The sequence below is a fragment of the Polypterus senegalus genome, chromosome 4, assembly GCF_016835505.1.
Source record: "Polypterus senegalus isolate Bchr_013 chromosome 4, ASM1683550v1, whole genome shotgun sequence".
In the NCBI taxonomy this organism is placed as follows: domain Eukaryota; kingdom Metazoa; phylum Chordata; class Cladistia; order Polypteriformes; family Polypteridae; genus Polypterus; species Polypterus senegalus.
In genome coordinates, this window is record NC_053157.1 from 13,308,135 (window position 1) to 13,324,757 (window position 16,623).

Below are 16,623 nucleotides of genomic sequence, written 5' to 3' on the forward strand. Positions count from 1 at the left end.
ATGAAAATTCAGGTCGCAAATACTGACGTAACCGAAATTAATAGAAAAGCATTCAAAACAACAACTGTATACAACAAAAATCATATTACAATTACTGTGTTCATCTAAAACTACATTACCTTTCTTGTTGCATGTCAGAATTGTTCGACCAATTTTTAATACAACTAATCTTGTCCTATTGCATAGCCCATAGAGATGATTGTAATTGAAAATCCCGGTAGATCAACAGTTTCTGAAATCCTCATGCCAGCCCGTCTGGCACCAACAATCAGGCCACATTTAAAGTCATTTCAATCTCCTTTCTTCCCCGTTCTAATGCTCAGCTTGAACTTCAGCAGGTCGTCTTGACAACGTCTACAGGCCAAAATGCATTGAGTTGCTTGCAAGTGATTGGCTGATTATATATTTATGTTAATAGGCAGCACGGTGGCACAGTGGTAGCGCTGCTGCCTCACTTTAAGGAGACCTGGGTTCGCTTCCCGGGTTCTCCCCGTGTCTGCGTGGGTTTCCTCCGGGTGCTCAGGTTTCCTCCCACAGTCCAAAGACATGCAGGTTAGGGGCATTGGCGATTCTAAATTGTCCCTAGTGTGTGTGTGTGTGTGCCCTGTGGTGGGCTGGCACCCTGCCTGGGGTTTGTTTCCTGCCTTGCGCCCTGTGTTGGCTGGGATTGGCTTCAGCAGACCCCCGTAACCCTGTAGTTAGGATATAGCGGATTGGATAATGGATAGATGGATATATATGACAGAGTTTACTGTCAAATAGAGAGGGCCAGTGGAGGATGTTTGCCAACCACATGTGTTACCTGGTAGGTAACCTCCAATACAATCAGATCGAGACCCTTTATTTTAAACCCCTGAAATGAAGGGATTGTGTTAAAAAAATACTTTAGTTGCCTCACATCTTTATGCAATCGTTTTGTTCAGCCCACTGAATTAAAGGTGAAAGTCTGCACTTCAACTGCATCGGAGTTGTTTCATTTAAAATTCATTGTGCTAATGTACAGAACCGAAATTAGAAAAAAGTTGTCTCTGTCCAAATATTTATGGACCTAACTGTATATATATATATATATATAGTGATGGAGAGCCAGGGCTATTACCCAGCCAGGATTCCAGTGACCATATCTAGGACATTATCTTCCCCAAGACACTAAGGGGCTACAGCACCCCAGGTTCCTGCAGGGCATTACAGGAGTTGTAGTATTGAGTTGGGCTCTATGGGTGCCGCCAGGGGGCGCTGCATGTAATGCTGAGTCCTTTGTGGCACCACTTCTGCCACACCCAGAAGTGCAGCAGGAAGAAGGTCAAGAAACACTTGGAGCACTTCCAGACACACTATAAAAGGAACCACCTCACAACCAGTCAGAGAGCCAGAGTCGGGAGGCAGACGACAAAGCCTGTGAGGAGAAGTGAAGGCGACAGAGAAAGAAGAAAGGACTGAGCAAAAGAAAAAAGGCTTCCCCACTTAAAGAAAAGTGAGCTATTGTGTCTGTGTCAGAACTGAAGGAGCTGTACGCCCCCTGGTGGTCCACAATATATATATCTACTCTCTCGCTCTCTCTCTCTCTCTCTCTCTATACATATATATATATATATATATATATATAAATCTACTCTCTATATATAAAATTCTAAGCCTAAAAGTGCAACGATTTTCTCTGACATTTTTATGTTACGTTTTTTGTCACACTTTAAATCGTTGCTTATTTTAAAACCTACATATATATGTTTGGTATCATTCTTTTCAGAATTTATCGAACTTTAAAGTGATGTTGTTAGATATTCAGATTCTTAATTAATTTTTAAATTATAAACTCAAAAATATCAAGAACTCACGTCCCGCGAGACGAGACTTTGTGCCAAGAAACTTAAGCATGCCCGGGGCCAGAAATAAAAGACAAAGAGTAGGACAGCTACTGTACAGACTTTTAAATGTTTGAAGCACGGCGCGAGATGCAGATCACGTGGCATGGCAGCAGCAGCTGATCAAGCAAAGATGAGGAAAAAAAAGTATTTGTTGTTTGTGTTCAGTCCCCCTCTTCACAACGTGAGTGGCAGAGACACAAAGTGGCTGGGGCACGGCGCAGGCAAGGGAGGTTGGTAAGCGGAGCAAGCGGGAGGAACCCCCTAGTATATCTATCTATCTACAGAGCATCCAGAAAGTATTCACAGCGCATCACTTTTCCACATTTTGTTATGTTACAGCCTTATTCCAAAATGGATTAAATTCATTTTTTTCTTCAGAATTCTACACACAACACCCCATAATAACAACGTGAAAAAAGTTTACTTGAGGTTTTTGCAAATTTATTAAAAATAAAAAAATTGAGAAAGCACATGTACATAAGTATTCACAGCCTTTGCCATGAAGCTCCAAATTGAGCTCAGGTGCATCCTGTGTCCCCTGATCATCCTTGAGATGTTTAATTGGAGTCCACCTGTGGTCAATTCAGTTGACTGGACATGATTTGGAAAGGCACACACCTGTCTATAGAAGGTCCCACAGTTGACAGTTCATGTCAGAGCACAAACCAAGCATGAAGTCAAAGGAATTGTCTGTAGACCTCCGAGACAGGATTGTCTCAAGGCACAAATCTGGGGAAGGGAACAGAAAAATGTCTGCTGCTTTGAAGGTCCCAATGAGCACAGTGGCCTCCATCATCCGTAAGTGGAAGAAGTTGGAAACCACCAGGACTCTTCCTAGAGCTGGCCGGCCATTTAAAACTGAGCGATTGGGGGAGAAGGGCCTTAGTCAGGGAGGTGACCAAGAACCTTATGGTCACTCTTTCAGAGCTCCAGAGGTCCTCTGTGGAGAGAGGAGAACCTTCTAGAAGGACAACCATCTCTGCAGCAATCCACCAATCAGGCCTGTATGGGAGAGTGGTCAGACGGAAGCCACTGCTTAGTAAAAGGCACATGGCAGCCCACTTGGAGTTTGCCAAAAGGCACCTAAAGGACTCTCAGAAATCCCATGTACTTAAGTATTCACAACCTTTGCTCAATACTTTGTCGATGCACCTTTGGCAGCAATTACAGCCTCAAGTCTTTTTGAATATGATGCCACAAGCTTGGCACACCTATCCTTGGCCAGTTTCGTCCATTCCTCTTTACAGCACCTCTCAAGCTCCATCAGGTTGAATGGGAAGCGTCGGTGCACAGCCATTTTAAGATCTCTCCAGAGATGTTCAATCGGATTCAAGTCTGGGCTCTGGCCTGGCCACTCAAGGACATTCACAGAGTTGTCCTGAAGCCACTCCTTTGATATCTTGGCTGTGTGCTTAGGGTCGTTGTCCTGTTGAAAGATGAACCATCGCCCCAGTCTGAGGTCAAGAGCGCTCTGGAGCAGGTTTTCATCCAGGATGTCTCTGTACATTGCTGCAGTCATCTTTCCCTTTATCCTGACTAGTCTCCCAGTTCCTGCCACTGAAAAACATCCCCACAGCATGATGCTGCCACCACCATGCTTCACTGTAGGGATGGTATTGGCCTGGTGATGAGCGGTGCCTGGTTTCCTCCAAACGTGACGCCTGGCATTCACACTAAAGAGTTCAATCTTTGTCTCATCAGATCAGAGAATTTTGTTTCTCATGGTCTGAGAGTCCTTCAGGTGCCTTTTGGCAAACTCCAGGCGGGCTGCCATGTGCCTTTTACTACGGAGTGGCTTCCGTCTGGCCACTCTACCATACAGGCCTGATTGATGGATTGCTGCAGAGATGGTTGTCCTTCTGGAAGGTTCTCCTCTCTCCACAGATGACCTCTGGAGCTATGACAGAGTGACCATTGGGTTCTTGGTCACCTCCCTGACTAAGGCCCTTCTCCCCCGATCGCTCAGTTTAGATGGCCGGTCAGCTCTAGGAAGAGTCCTGGTGGTTTCCAACTTCTTCCACTTACGGATGATGGAGGCCACTGTGCTCATTGGGACCTTCAAAGCAGCAGACATTTTTCTGTTCCCTTCCCCAGATTTGTGCCTTGAGACAATCCTGTCTCTGAGGTCTACAGACAATTCCTTTGACTTCATGCTTGGTTTGTGCTGTGACATGAACTGACAACTGTAGGACCTTCTATAGACAGGTGTGTGCCTTTCCAAATCATGTCACATCAACTGAATTGACCACAGGTGGACTTTAATGAAGCTGCAGAAACATCTCAAGGATGATCAGGGGAAACAGGATGCACCTGAGCTCAATTTGGAGCTTCATGGCAAAGGCTGTGAATACTTATGTACATGTGCTTTCTCAATTTTTTTATTTTTAATAAATTTGCAAAAATCTCAAGTAAACTTTTTTCACGTTGTCATTATGGGGTGTTGTGTGTAGAATTCTGAGGAAAAAAATTAATTCAATCCATTTTAGAATAAGGCTGTAACATAACAAAATGTGGAAAAGTGATGCGCTGTGAATACTTTCCAGATGCACTGTAGATATATATATATATATACTAGGGGGTTCCCCCCGCTTGCTCCGCTTACCAACCTCCCTTGCCTGTGCCGTGCCCCAGCCACTTTGTGTCTCTGCCACTCACGTTGTGAAGGTCTATACGTCCTCCGGGCAACGAGGGGGCAACCACCCTGGATGTTGAGGGGACCACGGGGAAGGAGCCAGGAGGCTCAAGCCCAATGGAGCCCGTGGCCACCGCCAGGAGGCACCCCGAGTGTTGTGGAGCCTGGAAGATCGACACTTCCGCCATACCTGGGAGGGTGGAGGGAGGACCTTCCAGGGACGCCCAGAGTGCTTCCGGGTGCAAGGGCAGCACTTTCACCACACCAGGAAGTGCTGCCGGAAGACTGTCATCAGGCACCTGGAGCACATCCAGGTGGGAATAAAAGGGGCCACTTCACTCCAATCGGGGGCTAAAGTCTGGAGCAGGAGGAGGACGAAGCTCCCGTGAGGAGAGGAAAGGCAGCCCACGGACAGTGAAAGGCCCAAGGAAGGGTGTTTGGTGCGGGAACGCTGTGTGTTGCGGGGAATAAATGTGTGTGGCAGTGACATCCGGTGTCTGTCTGTCCGTGCTCGGGCTGACTATCATTATATATATATATATATATATATATAGAGTGCAGACCTTCATTGTTAGCTCAGTTCCGTTTTGAACTCCACATTGTAATGACGTGTTTTCTTAATTTTTTTCACTATACAAGGTGGCCATCCTCCAAACTTTTGTGCCTCCAGCCTGTTCCTTATTACACCTGTTACTCGGTTTGGCTGGATGGCTGGAAGCTTTATAAACGGTTTAATCCCCTTGGCCTGATCTGAGCCTCACCATAATTTGATCACAGAGGTCTACAGAGAGTTCCTTTGATTGTATGGCTTGGCTTTTGTTCTCACATGCAGTGTGAATTGTAGGACCCTCTATGCACAGATGCACGTGGGCCTTCCTAAACGATGTCCAATCAACTCATTTTATCAGAGGTGGACTCCAGTCAAGTTCTGGAACCATCTCAAGGAGAATTCAAGCAAACAGGATGGACCACAGCACAATCTGAAGTGCCACAGCAAAGACTCTGAATGCTTCCAGGGGAGAGAGATTTCAGGTTTTGATTTTTAATGGGGTGGCACGGTGGCGCACTGGGTAGCGCTGCTTCCTTGCAATTAGGAGACCTGGGTTCGCTTCCTGCGTGGAGTTTGCACGGTCTCCCTGTGTCTGCATGAGTTTCCTCCCACAGTCCAAAGACATGCAGGTTAGGTGTATTGGCGATCCTAAATTGTCCCTGTGGTGGACTGGAGCCCTGCCAAGGGTTTGTTTCCTGCCTTGTGCCCTGTGTTGGCTGGGATTGTCTCCAGCGGACCCCTGTGACTCTGTAGTTAGGATTAGATGATGGATGGATGGGTGATTTTTAATGAATTTGCAAACCTTTCTGAAAACAGGTGGTCTCTTTGTCATGATGGGTTATCAAGTGTAGATGGATGGGCAAAACTGTTTAAAATGAAATGTACAACACAAAAAAGTGTGCAGAAAGTGGAGGACTCAGGACACTTTCTGAATGCACTGTAGCTGATCCTCATCTGGCGTAGCCATAGGCGGAACAAGCAGGGCATTCACAGCAGCGATGATGGGAGTGGATGTCCCCAGGTGACGAGGAAGTTAGTGGTGTTATCATTCCCATAACTCTATCATGCTTAATTATGATTCTGGATCTGTCATGTATGGTAGATGTATTCATTGATGGTGCTCAGCTTTTAATTGGATTTCATTTAATTTCACATGAAGGGGGCTATTCTGTTTTTTTGCACCTATCAAATTCTAGTTATGCACAGCTAATACTGTTTCTGTTGAGTATGAGTTGCAACATCACCACTTGTTAAAGACTCATAATCTCTCTCTCTCTATATATATATACAGTATATATATATATATAAAATCCAAAATTTGTCTCTTTGTATGTCTGTCTTCTTTTCACGAGAAAACTGCTTAACGGATTTAGATTGTTTTTTGCTATAATTTACTTGAGCATTCCGGTTGATTTTGCGGCTTCTCTCATCGCGCTAAGTATCATAGTTCGTTTGTGGTACCGATTTATTTCCGTGAATCCGAGAGAGAGGCTGCAGGCCGAGGAGAGGGGAGCGGGGCCTCCTCACTCACACACCAGTCTCGGGGCGTTCCTTAGCTCCACTTAGTGAACAAGAGAACTACTAAATGGACGTAGATTGGGTTTTTTTCTAGAATTTGCTTGAATGTTCTGGTTGATTGTGTGACTTCCCTTACTGCGCTAAGAGTCATAGTTCGCTTGCAGGAGCCATATATTCGTGCTAATCTGAGAGAGAGGCAGCAGGCAGAGGGGAGGGGGAAGCGTGACGTCAGCAGGCAGGGCCCTCCTCACTGTCCTGTTTCACTACTACGCGGGTGGAGCCGCGGGGAACGGCGAATAATAAATAATTAGAACATTACAATAATCAAGATGAGGACAGGCCATTCAGCCCAGTTCTATCCACTTAATTCTTACAAAATAACATCAAGTTGAGTTCTGAATGTCCCTAAAGTCTTACCCCAGCCCCATCTGTTAACTACCGAACAGTCAGTTGGGTCACTAATAAACTTGCCCTAGGGCGCAAATTAACCTCATACCAGCACTGGGTCTACCACACTACTTGGTCGCTTTTTCCAAGTGTCTATCATTCCTTGTGTGAAGAAAAACTTCCTAATGTTTGTGTGTGTGGAGGACTGCCGGCTTCTCATGCCGGTCCTCACCCCCAGGCCGCCAGGAGGAGCTATCCTGACAGCAGGATCGTGCCCCGAGGTCCAGCAGGGCCTTATGGACTTTGTAGTATTTATACGCAGCCCTGCTGGATACCTTGGGGACCACCAGGAGTCGCTGTGGGGGGGCATATAGGCTCTTTAATGCCTTATGACCTGGGAGTACGTCACGGTCACGTGACGGGAAGGAACGACGTGCTCCCGGGTTGAAATGAAGAACTGATTGCCCTGACCTGGAAGGAATAAGGAACTGTGGACTGTTGGGACAGGAACACCTCTGGGTCAGGGGATATAAAAGGACGATGTCTCAGTCCAGACACTGAGCTGAGCTGGGAGGTAGAGGTGCAAAGTGTCTGGGCGAGGAGTAGAGATTATTGTGATTTAGTGATTTATGAGTAGTGTGGAAGGTGCTTGGTGCACTGTGAAAAATAATAAAGAGTCTTGGACTAATTCCACCCGGGGCAATAAATGCTAACATTAATTTTATTTATTTATTTTTTTTTTTCATTTTTATTGCTATTTAATTTAATATTGTTTCTTTGTATCAGTATACTGCTGCTGGATTTTGTGAATTTCCCCTTGGGATTAATAAAGTATCTATCTATCTATCTATCTATCTATCTATCTATCTATCTATCTATCTATCTATCTATCTATCTATCTATCTATCCGGTGTCTGGAGTTGTACCTGAGGGTTCAAGGGAGCACTAGCACCCCCTACTGCCACAGTGTGAAATTTACTCTTCACAAGTTTCCAACTGTGTCCCTGTGTTCTTGTTGAACTCTTTTCAAAGTCACTGTCTCAATCCACTGGACTAATTCCCTTTATAATTTTAAACACTTCAGTCAGGTCTCCTCTTAATCTTCTTTTGCTTAAACTAAAAAGGCTCAACTCTTTTTATTTTTCCTCATAATTCAACCCCTAGTCGCTCTTCTCTGGACCTTCTCTAGTGCTGTTATGTCCTTTTTGTAGCCTGGAGACCAAAACTGCACCCAGGACTCCAGATGAGGCCTCACCAGTGTGTTATAAAGCTTGAGCAGAACCTCCTGTGACTTGTACTCCACACATCAAGGCGCTATATAACCTGTTAGCCTTCTTCATGGCTTGTCTGGCAGTTTATAGCTTAGAGTCCACTATGACTCCTAACTCCTCCTCATAAGGTGGACTCTCCTTTTTCAGACCCCCCTTTGTGTATTCAAACATCTGATTTTATCTTCCTATGTCTAATAATTAACATTTATTGACATTACATTTTCTTCTGCTTAAACTGTGAAGGCTCAGCTCTTTTAATCTTTCTTCATAACTCATCCCCTGTAGCCGTGGAATCCGCCGAGTTGCTCTTCTCTGAACTTTCTTCTGTGCTGTTATGTCCTTTTTGTAGCCTGGAGACCAAAACTGCACCCAGTACTCCAGATGAGACCTCACCAGTTTGTTATAAAGACTGAGCAGAACCTCCTGTGACTTGTACTCCACACATCAAGGCGCTATATAACCTGACATTCTGTTTTCCTTCCTAATAGCTTCTGAACACTGTCGGGAAGTAGATAGCTTAGAGTCCACTACGTCTCCTAAATCCTTCTCATGAGGTGGACTCTCGATTTTCATTGCGTATTCAAACCTCACATTTTTACTTCCTACATATAATATTTTACATTTACTGATATTAAACTTTATCTGCCACAAAGCAGAGTTGGCACACACTCTGGTACTACACCAGACTTGGACAATATTACAGAGGAAGGACGAGAACATGGCAATTAACAAATGAAATGAGGTGGAACATTATTACCCTTACAAGTGTAGGCCTTTCATTTAATAATAATAATAATAATAATAATACTGTTGTGATGTGGGATTTTGCATATAACTTGATAAATGTTTTGTATGTCTTTATTTATAATTTAGGCAAACCAAGTGGTGAGAGGTACAGTAAACCCTCGCTATATCGCGCTTTGACTTTCGTGGCTTCACTCTATTGCGGATTTTAAATGTAAGCACATCTAAATATATATCACCGATTTTTCGCTGGTTCGCTGATTTCTGCAGACAATGGGTCTTTTAATTTATAGTACTTGCTTCTTCAGTTTGTTTGCCCAGTTGATTTCATACAAGGGACGCTATTGGCGGATGGCTTAGAAGCTACCCAATCAGAGCATGTATTACATATTAACTAAAACTCCTCAATGCTATAAGATATGCGTCCGTGCGGCGCTCGATTGTTTGCTTGTCTCTGCCTCTCTCTCACCCTCTCTGACGTTCTCTGCGCCTGACATAGGAGATGTGAGCAGAGGGGCTGTTTGCACAGAAGATACTGACGCTCCTCTAAAAAATTCCGCGGCAAACTTAAAAGCACACGTATTGATTTTTTAATTGTTTGCTTTTCTTTGCGAGCCGCGCTCTCTCTCTCTCTGAAATTCTCTGCTCCTGAAGAGAAGATATATTTGCATTCCTTTAATTGTGAGAAAGAACTGTCATCTCTGTCTTGTCATGGAGCACAGTTTAAACTTTCGACTAAAGGGTGTTATTTCATGTCTAGAGGGCTCTAATAATGTTAACAGTGTGGGAGAGTTTCTAAGGGCTTAAAATATATAAAAATAACTACACAAACATATGGTTTCTACTTCGCGGATTTTCATCTATCGCGGGGGGGTTCTGGAACACAAACCCCCGTGATCGAGGAGGGATTACTGTATTCATGTTTGCTTATTTCTTTGATAAAGTCTTTGTATTATCCCCCACACAAAGCCAGGTTAGCTTAACATATGGTCTTGGGGGGCTGAGGTGTTAAATGTACTATTTCTCTCATTGGTCTGAGGTATGGCTGTTTGGAATTGGCTTGTCTCAGAGGTCTTTAAGTACCATGATGTCCTGTTGGTTCTAGGAATTGGAGAGAACATCTATAAATGTACGTGCTCAACCACATTCTCTCTCTCTAACCAACATATGATGAAGAAGCATCTCTCTTGCTAACCTGTGATGATGAAGACAACACAATGAAGAGCACAGCTCAGCAGCCATATTGAACAGACATGTGGCTGAAAGCTGAGCACCACTGATGCCTTAACTAGAGACATTTTAAGTAACTACTGTGTGCCACCTGAGCTACACATCACCATTTTATCAGGTTGTATGGCTGCCAATATTCAAATGTACTTTGCATTTTGTTATTATTTATGAATATTATTTTATGTGTAACTTAACTCCTGCTTGTCTTTTTGCTACATCTAATTGCCTGAGGTTATAGATATAGAAGGGAAGGTGGGGAGAAGTTATATAAAATAATATCTTATAAACAGTGGTAAGTCTGTGAGAATAGGCATTCTAAGGCTGCATATTAATAATACAATAGGGGAAAGTAGAGCAATATATGTATTACTCTACCAAGATAAAACAAACACATTTTATTTATATAGCGCCTTTCCCATGCTCAAGGTGTTTCACAGAGTCTTAAAAAAGACAGCAGGGTATATGTAACATTGGATACAAATGTTTTCCTGAATAGAACAATGAAACAGATAACAAAGCATTAAATAGAATAAATGACAATATACCTGAGTAAAATACTAAATTCAATACTAAAAGAAAAACCTAACAAATAACCTAATTTGTGATATAACAGACACATAAATTATCCTGAGCACCTGGACAGAGAGATAAACTGAAATAAAGGACAGAATCTCTTATATATATTTCTCTTCTGGTTCGTCCTGCTTCCATTTCAAAACTGGTCCCGCCCACACGCAGCTGACACGGCATTTCTCATTTCCTATTCGTCGTCTTCCGTGTCATGCACTATACTGGCCTGCTGAGCGCAATACATCCAACAAATACTCGAGGTGCTGCCACAATGGTAAAGTAGCCTGTGTCTTTACAACAGCTTCCTACAGAGCAAACTTTAGAAGCTAAAAATTATCGTGAACACATTCGAGAATACAACTCTTCTCTAGCGTTTGCTTCCACGGGTGCATAGATAACTCAACCTCCTGGCCACGGACCATACTGTTTTAAAATACACGGACAAATTTATCACCAAATCTCTCCACTATATGCTAACACTTCTACCTCTCCAGGATATGGACAGTTGTATGTTTTTGACACAGCGCAAGCTACTAAAGTACGCTTACAAAATAAAGCAAATTCTGCAGGCAGCGAAAATGTACTTCTCCAGCTAGATCCCATGCTCAGAACCATCGACCCCTTTGCTAAATCATACAAACACATGCATGAAATCACTCAGTCCAATCCAACAGCATCTGTACAAATGGTTTTCAAGGAAAACCCTGGGCAGGATTTACAACGCTACAATGCCCCGACATGTCACACCGATGTTGCAGCGACTTTCATCAGAGAAGATGGCGAAACGTCTGCCGAAAAGGACATTTGCATCTGTGCCATAGGCAACTCCTGTAAACAGATTTCCACGCTCAATATGAATTGCGATCCTATGGTTTACCCACTTTTATTCCCTTATGGAGACATTGGCTGGCACAAAGATTTGCAACATGTTCCCGATAAAAGAACCGCCAAGCGAATAAGGCTTACTCGATGACAATTTTACACGTACAGATTAGCAATGAGGAATACTTTTAGTATTTTGCACTCCAGTGGCCAACTATTCCTACAGTATGTTGTAGACGCGTATGTTAAGATAGAGGGCGCGCGTCTCAACTATCTCAGATTACATCAACAAGATCTGCACGTTGATCTGTCAGACGCACTACAAGCAAACGCTGTAAATAACAAATTTCGTGTGGGCAAAATGATCATATTATCGTCCACATTTCCAGGAAGTCCAAGATACATGCAACAAAACTAGCAGGATGCCATGGCCATAGAACGTAAATTCGAAAAGCCTGATTTATTTATCACTTTCACATGTAACCCTGCACGCTGCGTCTTTCAAGAAGTATTTCTTTCTTCTTGATTTCTGAATTCCTTTCTCACCGTTTTCCGTTCCTATTCTTACACCACCGAATGGTACGATGGGCATAGGCTAGTGTTAAGTTAAATTAAAAGCCTTCCTAAATAGATGAGTTTTAAGTTGTTTTTTAAAAGAATGAATGGAATCAGTCAGCTGATCTAATTAATTTCGGGATATCATTTCAAAGTCTGGGTGCTATGGAGCTGAAGGCCCTGCTGTCACCCACAGAGTGTAGATTAGTGTGGGCCACAACGAGATTACCAGAATCAGAGGACCTTAGTGGGCAGACAGGCACATAGTGATGGAGAAGGTCACTGATGTAGTCCGGTGCAAGGTCACTTAAAGCTTTGTAGGTTATTAGTAGAATTTTATATTCAATCCTGTAGGTCACAGGGATCCAGTGAAGGTGAAGCAGGATGGGTATGATGTGCTCACTGCTGCTGGTCTGTGTTAGGACTCTTGCAGCTGAGTTTTAAATAAGATGGAGCTGTGATATAAGATTAGAAGGGGCACCTGCCAGCAGCGAGTTACAATAATCGATGCGGGATGTGATAAAAGCAGGGACAAGTTTCTCAGCATTAGAACAGGAGAGGAAGGAGCGAACACGGGATATGCTACGGAGGTGAAAGTAAGAAAGTTTCTTAATGTGGTTTATGTGGGTGGAATAAGAAAGGGAGGAGTCAAAAATGACACCAAGATTCCTTGCATCAGAAGTTGGTCTGATGAGATCATCGTCAAGAGTGACTGAAGAGGAGCTCATTTTCTTTAGTAGCGTTCAGTTTTGTTGCAATTTAATTTTAAAGAATTCTGCTCCATCCAGGTTTTAATTTCTCTCAGGCAGGTGGTGAGCTGAGAAAGCTCTGAAGAGGTTGCACTTTTAACATTAAAATAGAGTTGAGTGTCATCTGCATAAAAATGATAACCCGGTCCATCGCTCAGAATGATATGGCCAAGGGGGAGCATATAAATACAAAAGAGAAGAGGGCCGTGGACAGAACCCTGTGGAGCTCCTTGTGTGACTGGTGCTGAGCTGGATCTGCTGTTGCCAAGACTAACAAACTCTTGCCTATCAGTCAGATAAGACTTGAACCATTGGAGCAGGGGTCCTCAATCACGGTCCTGGAGGGCCGCAGTGGCTGCAGCTTTTTATTCCAACTAGTTTCCTAATTAGAAAGCAGTCCATGCTGATAATGAAACTTGCTATTGAACTATTTGGCTTGTTAATGTTTGCATTTTTCCAAGAGCAATTTTAATTGCACTGTAGAGTTTCCTTCTGTGAGAACATTATCCATGTGTTTTGTGGACTAGAATAGATTTAAACTTAACGTTCCTTCCAATTCCCCTCACATTCATTTCTAAACATTTTTATCACAGATACTTCATGGTAAGCATGTGAGCTGGAGAGCTGCTGGTTTATTGGTTATCTGCTTCTCATTATTAACTACTGTCTGAGTAAGAAAACAGGCAACAATTAAAACTTAAATGCATCTGCTAAAATCTAAAATAGGCAGAGTTCTGAATGTTAAGAGAATTAAAATAAAGCCCAAAAAACGTATTGCTTTAGTAGTAAATAAGAGTTCTAATTAAGAAAAATTGGTTGAAGTGAAAACCTGCGGTCATAGCAGACCTCCAGGACTGTAATGGAGGACCTCTGATCTACAAAGGAACTACAATTTGTCTTTGATGAATAAAGGCACTAACAAGGCATAGAGCTAACACCAACTATCATTATCAGCAAGGACGCAGTGGCTGGAATGAAAACCCATAGCCACTGCGGCCCTCCAGGATTGTGATTGAGGACCCCTGGCTTAAAGAAATAGCAAAAATAAAAATAAAGGGGTCAGTGAGTCCAGTGGTGTCCTACATAATCCAAAGGCAACTGGAAACTGGAAGAAACTCTGATAGGACGAGGTCTGGGAGAGCCAAAGCCCCCAGCCAATCAGAAGACAAGTTTCAGAGGGTCACCAGCTGGCATAATAACAGGCACCTCACAGCACAACAACTTCAAACACAGCCTAACGGTGCAGGTCGACAAAAGCCGAGTGTCAGTCTGTACTGTGAAGAGGAGACTTTGTGCTGCAGGTTCGACAGGATGAGTCACAGGAAGAAAGACATTCCTTAATAGGACAAAATGAAATAATAATTCTTTGGCGCTTTATATTTATATGGTGCTTTTCTCACTACTTAAAGCGCTTAGCAATGGCAGGTTAAGGGCAATGCTCAAGGGCCCACAGAAAAAAGGACAAAATAGAAAGCCATTCCTTAAAGGACAAAATAGGACAAAAATAAAAAAGGACAAAATAGAAAGCCATTCCTTAAAGGACAGAATAGGACAAAAATAAAAAGGACAAAATAGAAAGCCATTCCTTAAAGGACAAAATAGGACAAAAATAAAAAGGACAAAATAGAAAGCCATTCCTTAAAGGACAAAATAGGACAAAAATAAAAAAGGACAAAATAGAAAGCCATTCCTTTAAAGGACAGAATAGGACAAAAATAAAAAAGGACAAAATAGAAAGCCATTTCTTAAAGGACAAAATAGGACAAAAATAAAAAAGGACAAAATAGAAAGCCATTTCTTAAAACAAAATAACAAAATATAAAAACAGGACAAAATAGAAAGCCATTCCTTAAAGGACAAAATAGGACAAAAATAAAAAAGGACAAAATAGAAAGCCATTCCTTAAAGGACAGAATAGGGCCTTAAAATAAAAAAGGACAAAATAGAAAGCCATTCCTTAAAGGACAGAATAGGGCCTTAAAATACCAGCTTCTAAAGTTTACCACACCACCACAGCATTTTGCAGCCTCACATGAACACCTTCAGGTCTGCGTCTAGTAGGTCTGGGGTTCATCCTACAGCAAGGCAATGACCCCAAACACAGGCTGTGTCAGAACTACGTTAAAAGAAAAGAACAGGAAGGCGCTCTTCAAAACATGGACTGGACAGCGCAGTCTCCAGACTTAAACCCCATTGGGTTAGTTTGGGATGAACTGGACGGAAGGGTGAAAGCAAAGCAAGTGCAACACATTTAGGGGAACTTCTGTAACAGTGTTGACCGATATTTGACTTCCTTTATACAAAGAAAGTCGTGTGTGTTTGGCTGTTATATCAGTTAAAGGTGGCTGCTTTGATGAATCAAATATTTGAATATAATTTATATATTATATATAAATGTAATACTTAATGATTCCTTTTTTATTTGCTGTTGTTTATTTGTTCTGTGCCTGGATTTCAAGAAACATTAATGCATGAATCTGCATGCATTTCCATAAAAGCTGAAAAAACGGAGGTGTTCTAAATCCTGTCCGCCTAAAGCACCGCCGCCCTTCTGCTATAAGAATCACCATTTTGCAGTTAAATAAGTTAAAACTCACATCCACCATTCTGTATTCGCCTTGCTTCTGATTTAGGACCCTGGTTGGGATTAAGCAGGTTAATAAATGACATGACTGTTTACTGCAATAAACTGGTATCCCATCCAGTGTGCCCAGAGCTGCCAGGATCAGCCTTACCCCTCCAACCACACCCCATCCAAATCTCTCTGGGTAGCAGCAGGAGGCTCAGCCTGCAAGTGCGGCTGCCATGTCCACCAACACTGAAATCTCAAGACACACACACACAGAGCGGCCCTTCAGTTTCCAAGCACGTCCTGCCAACAGGCAGAGCCCCCCATCTGTCTATAATTAAACAAACGGTGGCCACTTTGGATTGAGACACCTAATCAGCTATGCCACATGTGTGAGTACAAAGCCCTCCTCTGTGTCACAGCCCCGCCATGCCCACAACCTTAACGGACCTTTCTCAGTAGCCAAAACAGGAGCCGCATGCAGAAGGTGAAAGCGGCCGCCTGCCTCGCCTTTTCTCCTTCCCCTTCCTGGTTCACTCTCCCCATCGTGAGGTTCTCCTCAGGATTTCTATAAATAGAGAAGGAATGCACTTCCTTTTGCACAGCAGAGTGATCGGCGCGAGCTCGAGGGTAACACTTACCCGTTCCAACAATGATGCTCACGAGCAACGCTGCCAGCAGGACCATTTCCCTCTCGTGGCGTCTCCCTGTACTCCGGTCAAGTGCGGGCATAATACCATTGTGCTCTGGTTTCCTCACTCAGTTACTCACCGACATCAGAGTCAACATTTCCTGTTTCCTGACTCTGTTTTTCTTACCTAATTTTAAGAGCAATCTATGAGATGAATTTAGGAAGTGATGTAAACGGCCCGGGAGCTTGTGACAGCACGCCTGGCTGCGCCCCTGCGAGCTACAAAAGAAAAAAAGAAAAAAAAAAAAGACAGAGAGACATCTCTCGTAGCCTGGAGGGCCATCCGACTCGCAAACAAGTAAGAGTTAATCAGATGGAGCTGGAAGTCAGGATGTGGTGGGATTGTGCTGAGCTCAGTGGAAGTCACTGAGAGCAGAGGAAAGGCATTCAGGGGCCTGCTGGCTACAAAGACACCAGGAGCCCACTCAGCTTCAAGGATGCCAGCCTCATAGAGGGGCATGCATTCCAAG

The 16,623-nt window shown here is 43.3% G+C and overlaps 1 protein-coding gene across 2 annotated transcripts in view; it reads right to left on the bottom strand.

Moving 5' to 3' along the window:
* Window positions 1-16,372, bottom strand: part of tmem154 (transmembrane protein 154) — a 96,886-nt gene extending 80,514 nt beyond the window's left edge. For both annotated transcript variants that reach the window (XM_039750260.1, XM_039750259.1), the window contains exon 1: window positions 16,104-16,372. In XM_039750260.1, coding sequence (XP_039606194.1) covers window positions 16,104-16,194 — 91 coding nt within the window. In that variant the 5' untranslated portion in view covers window positions 16,195-16,372. The remainder of the gene's footprint in view (window positions 1-16,103) is intronic.
* Window positions 16,373-16,623: the final 251 nt, after the last annotated feature.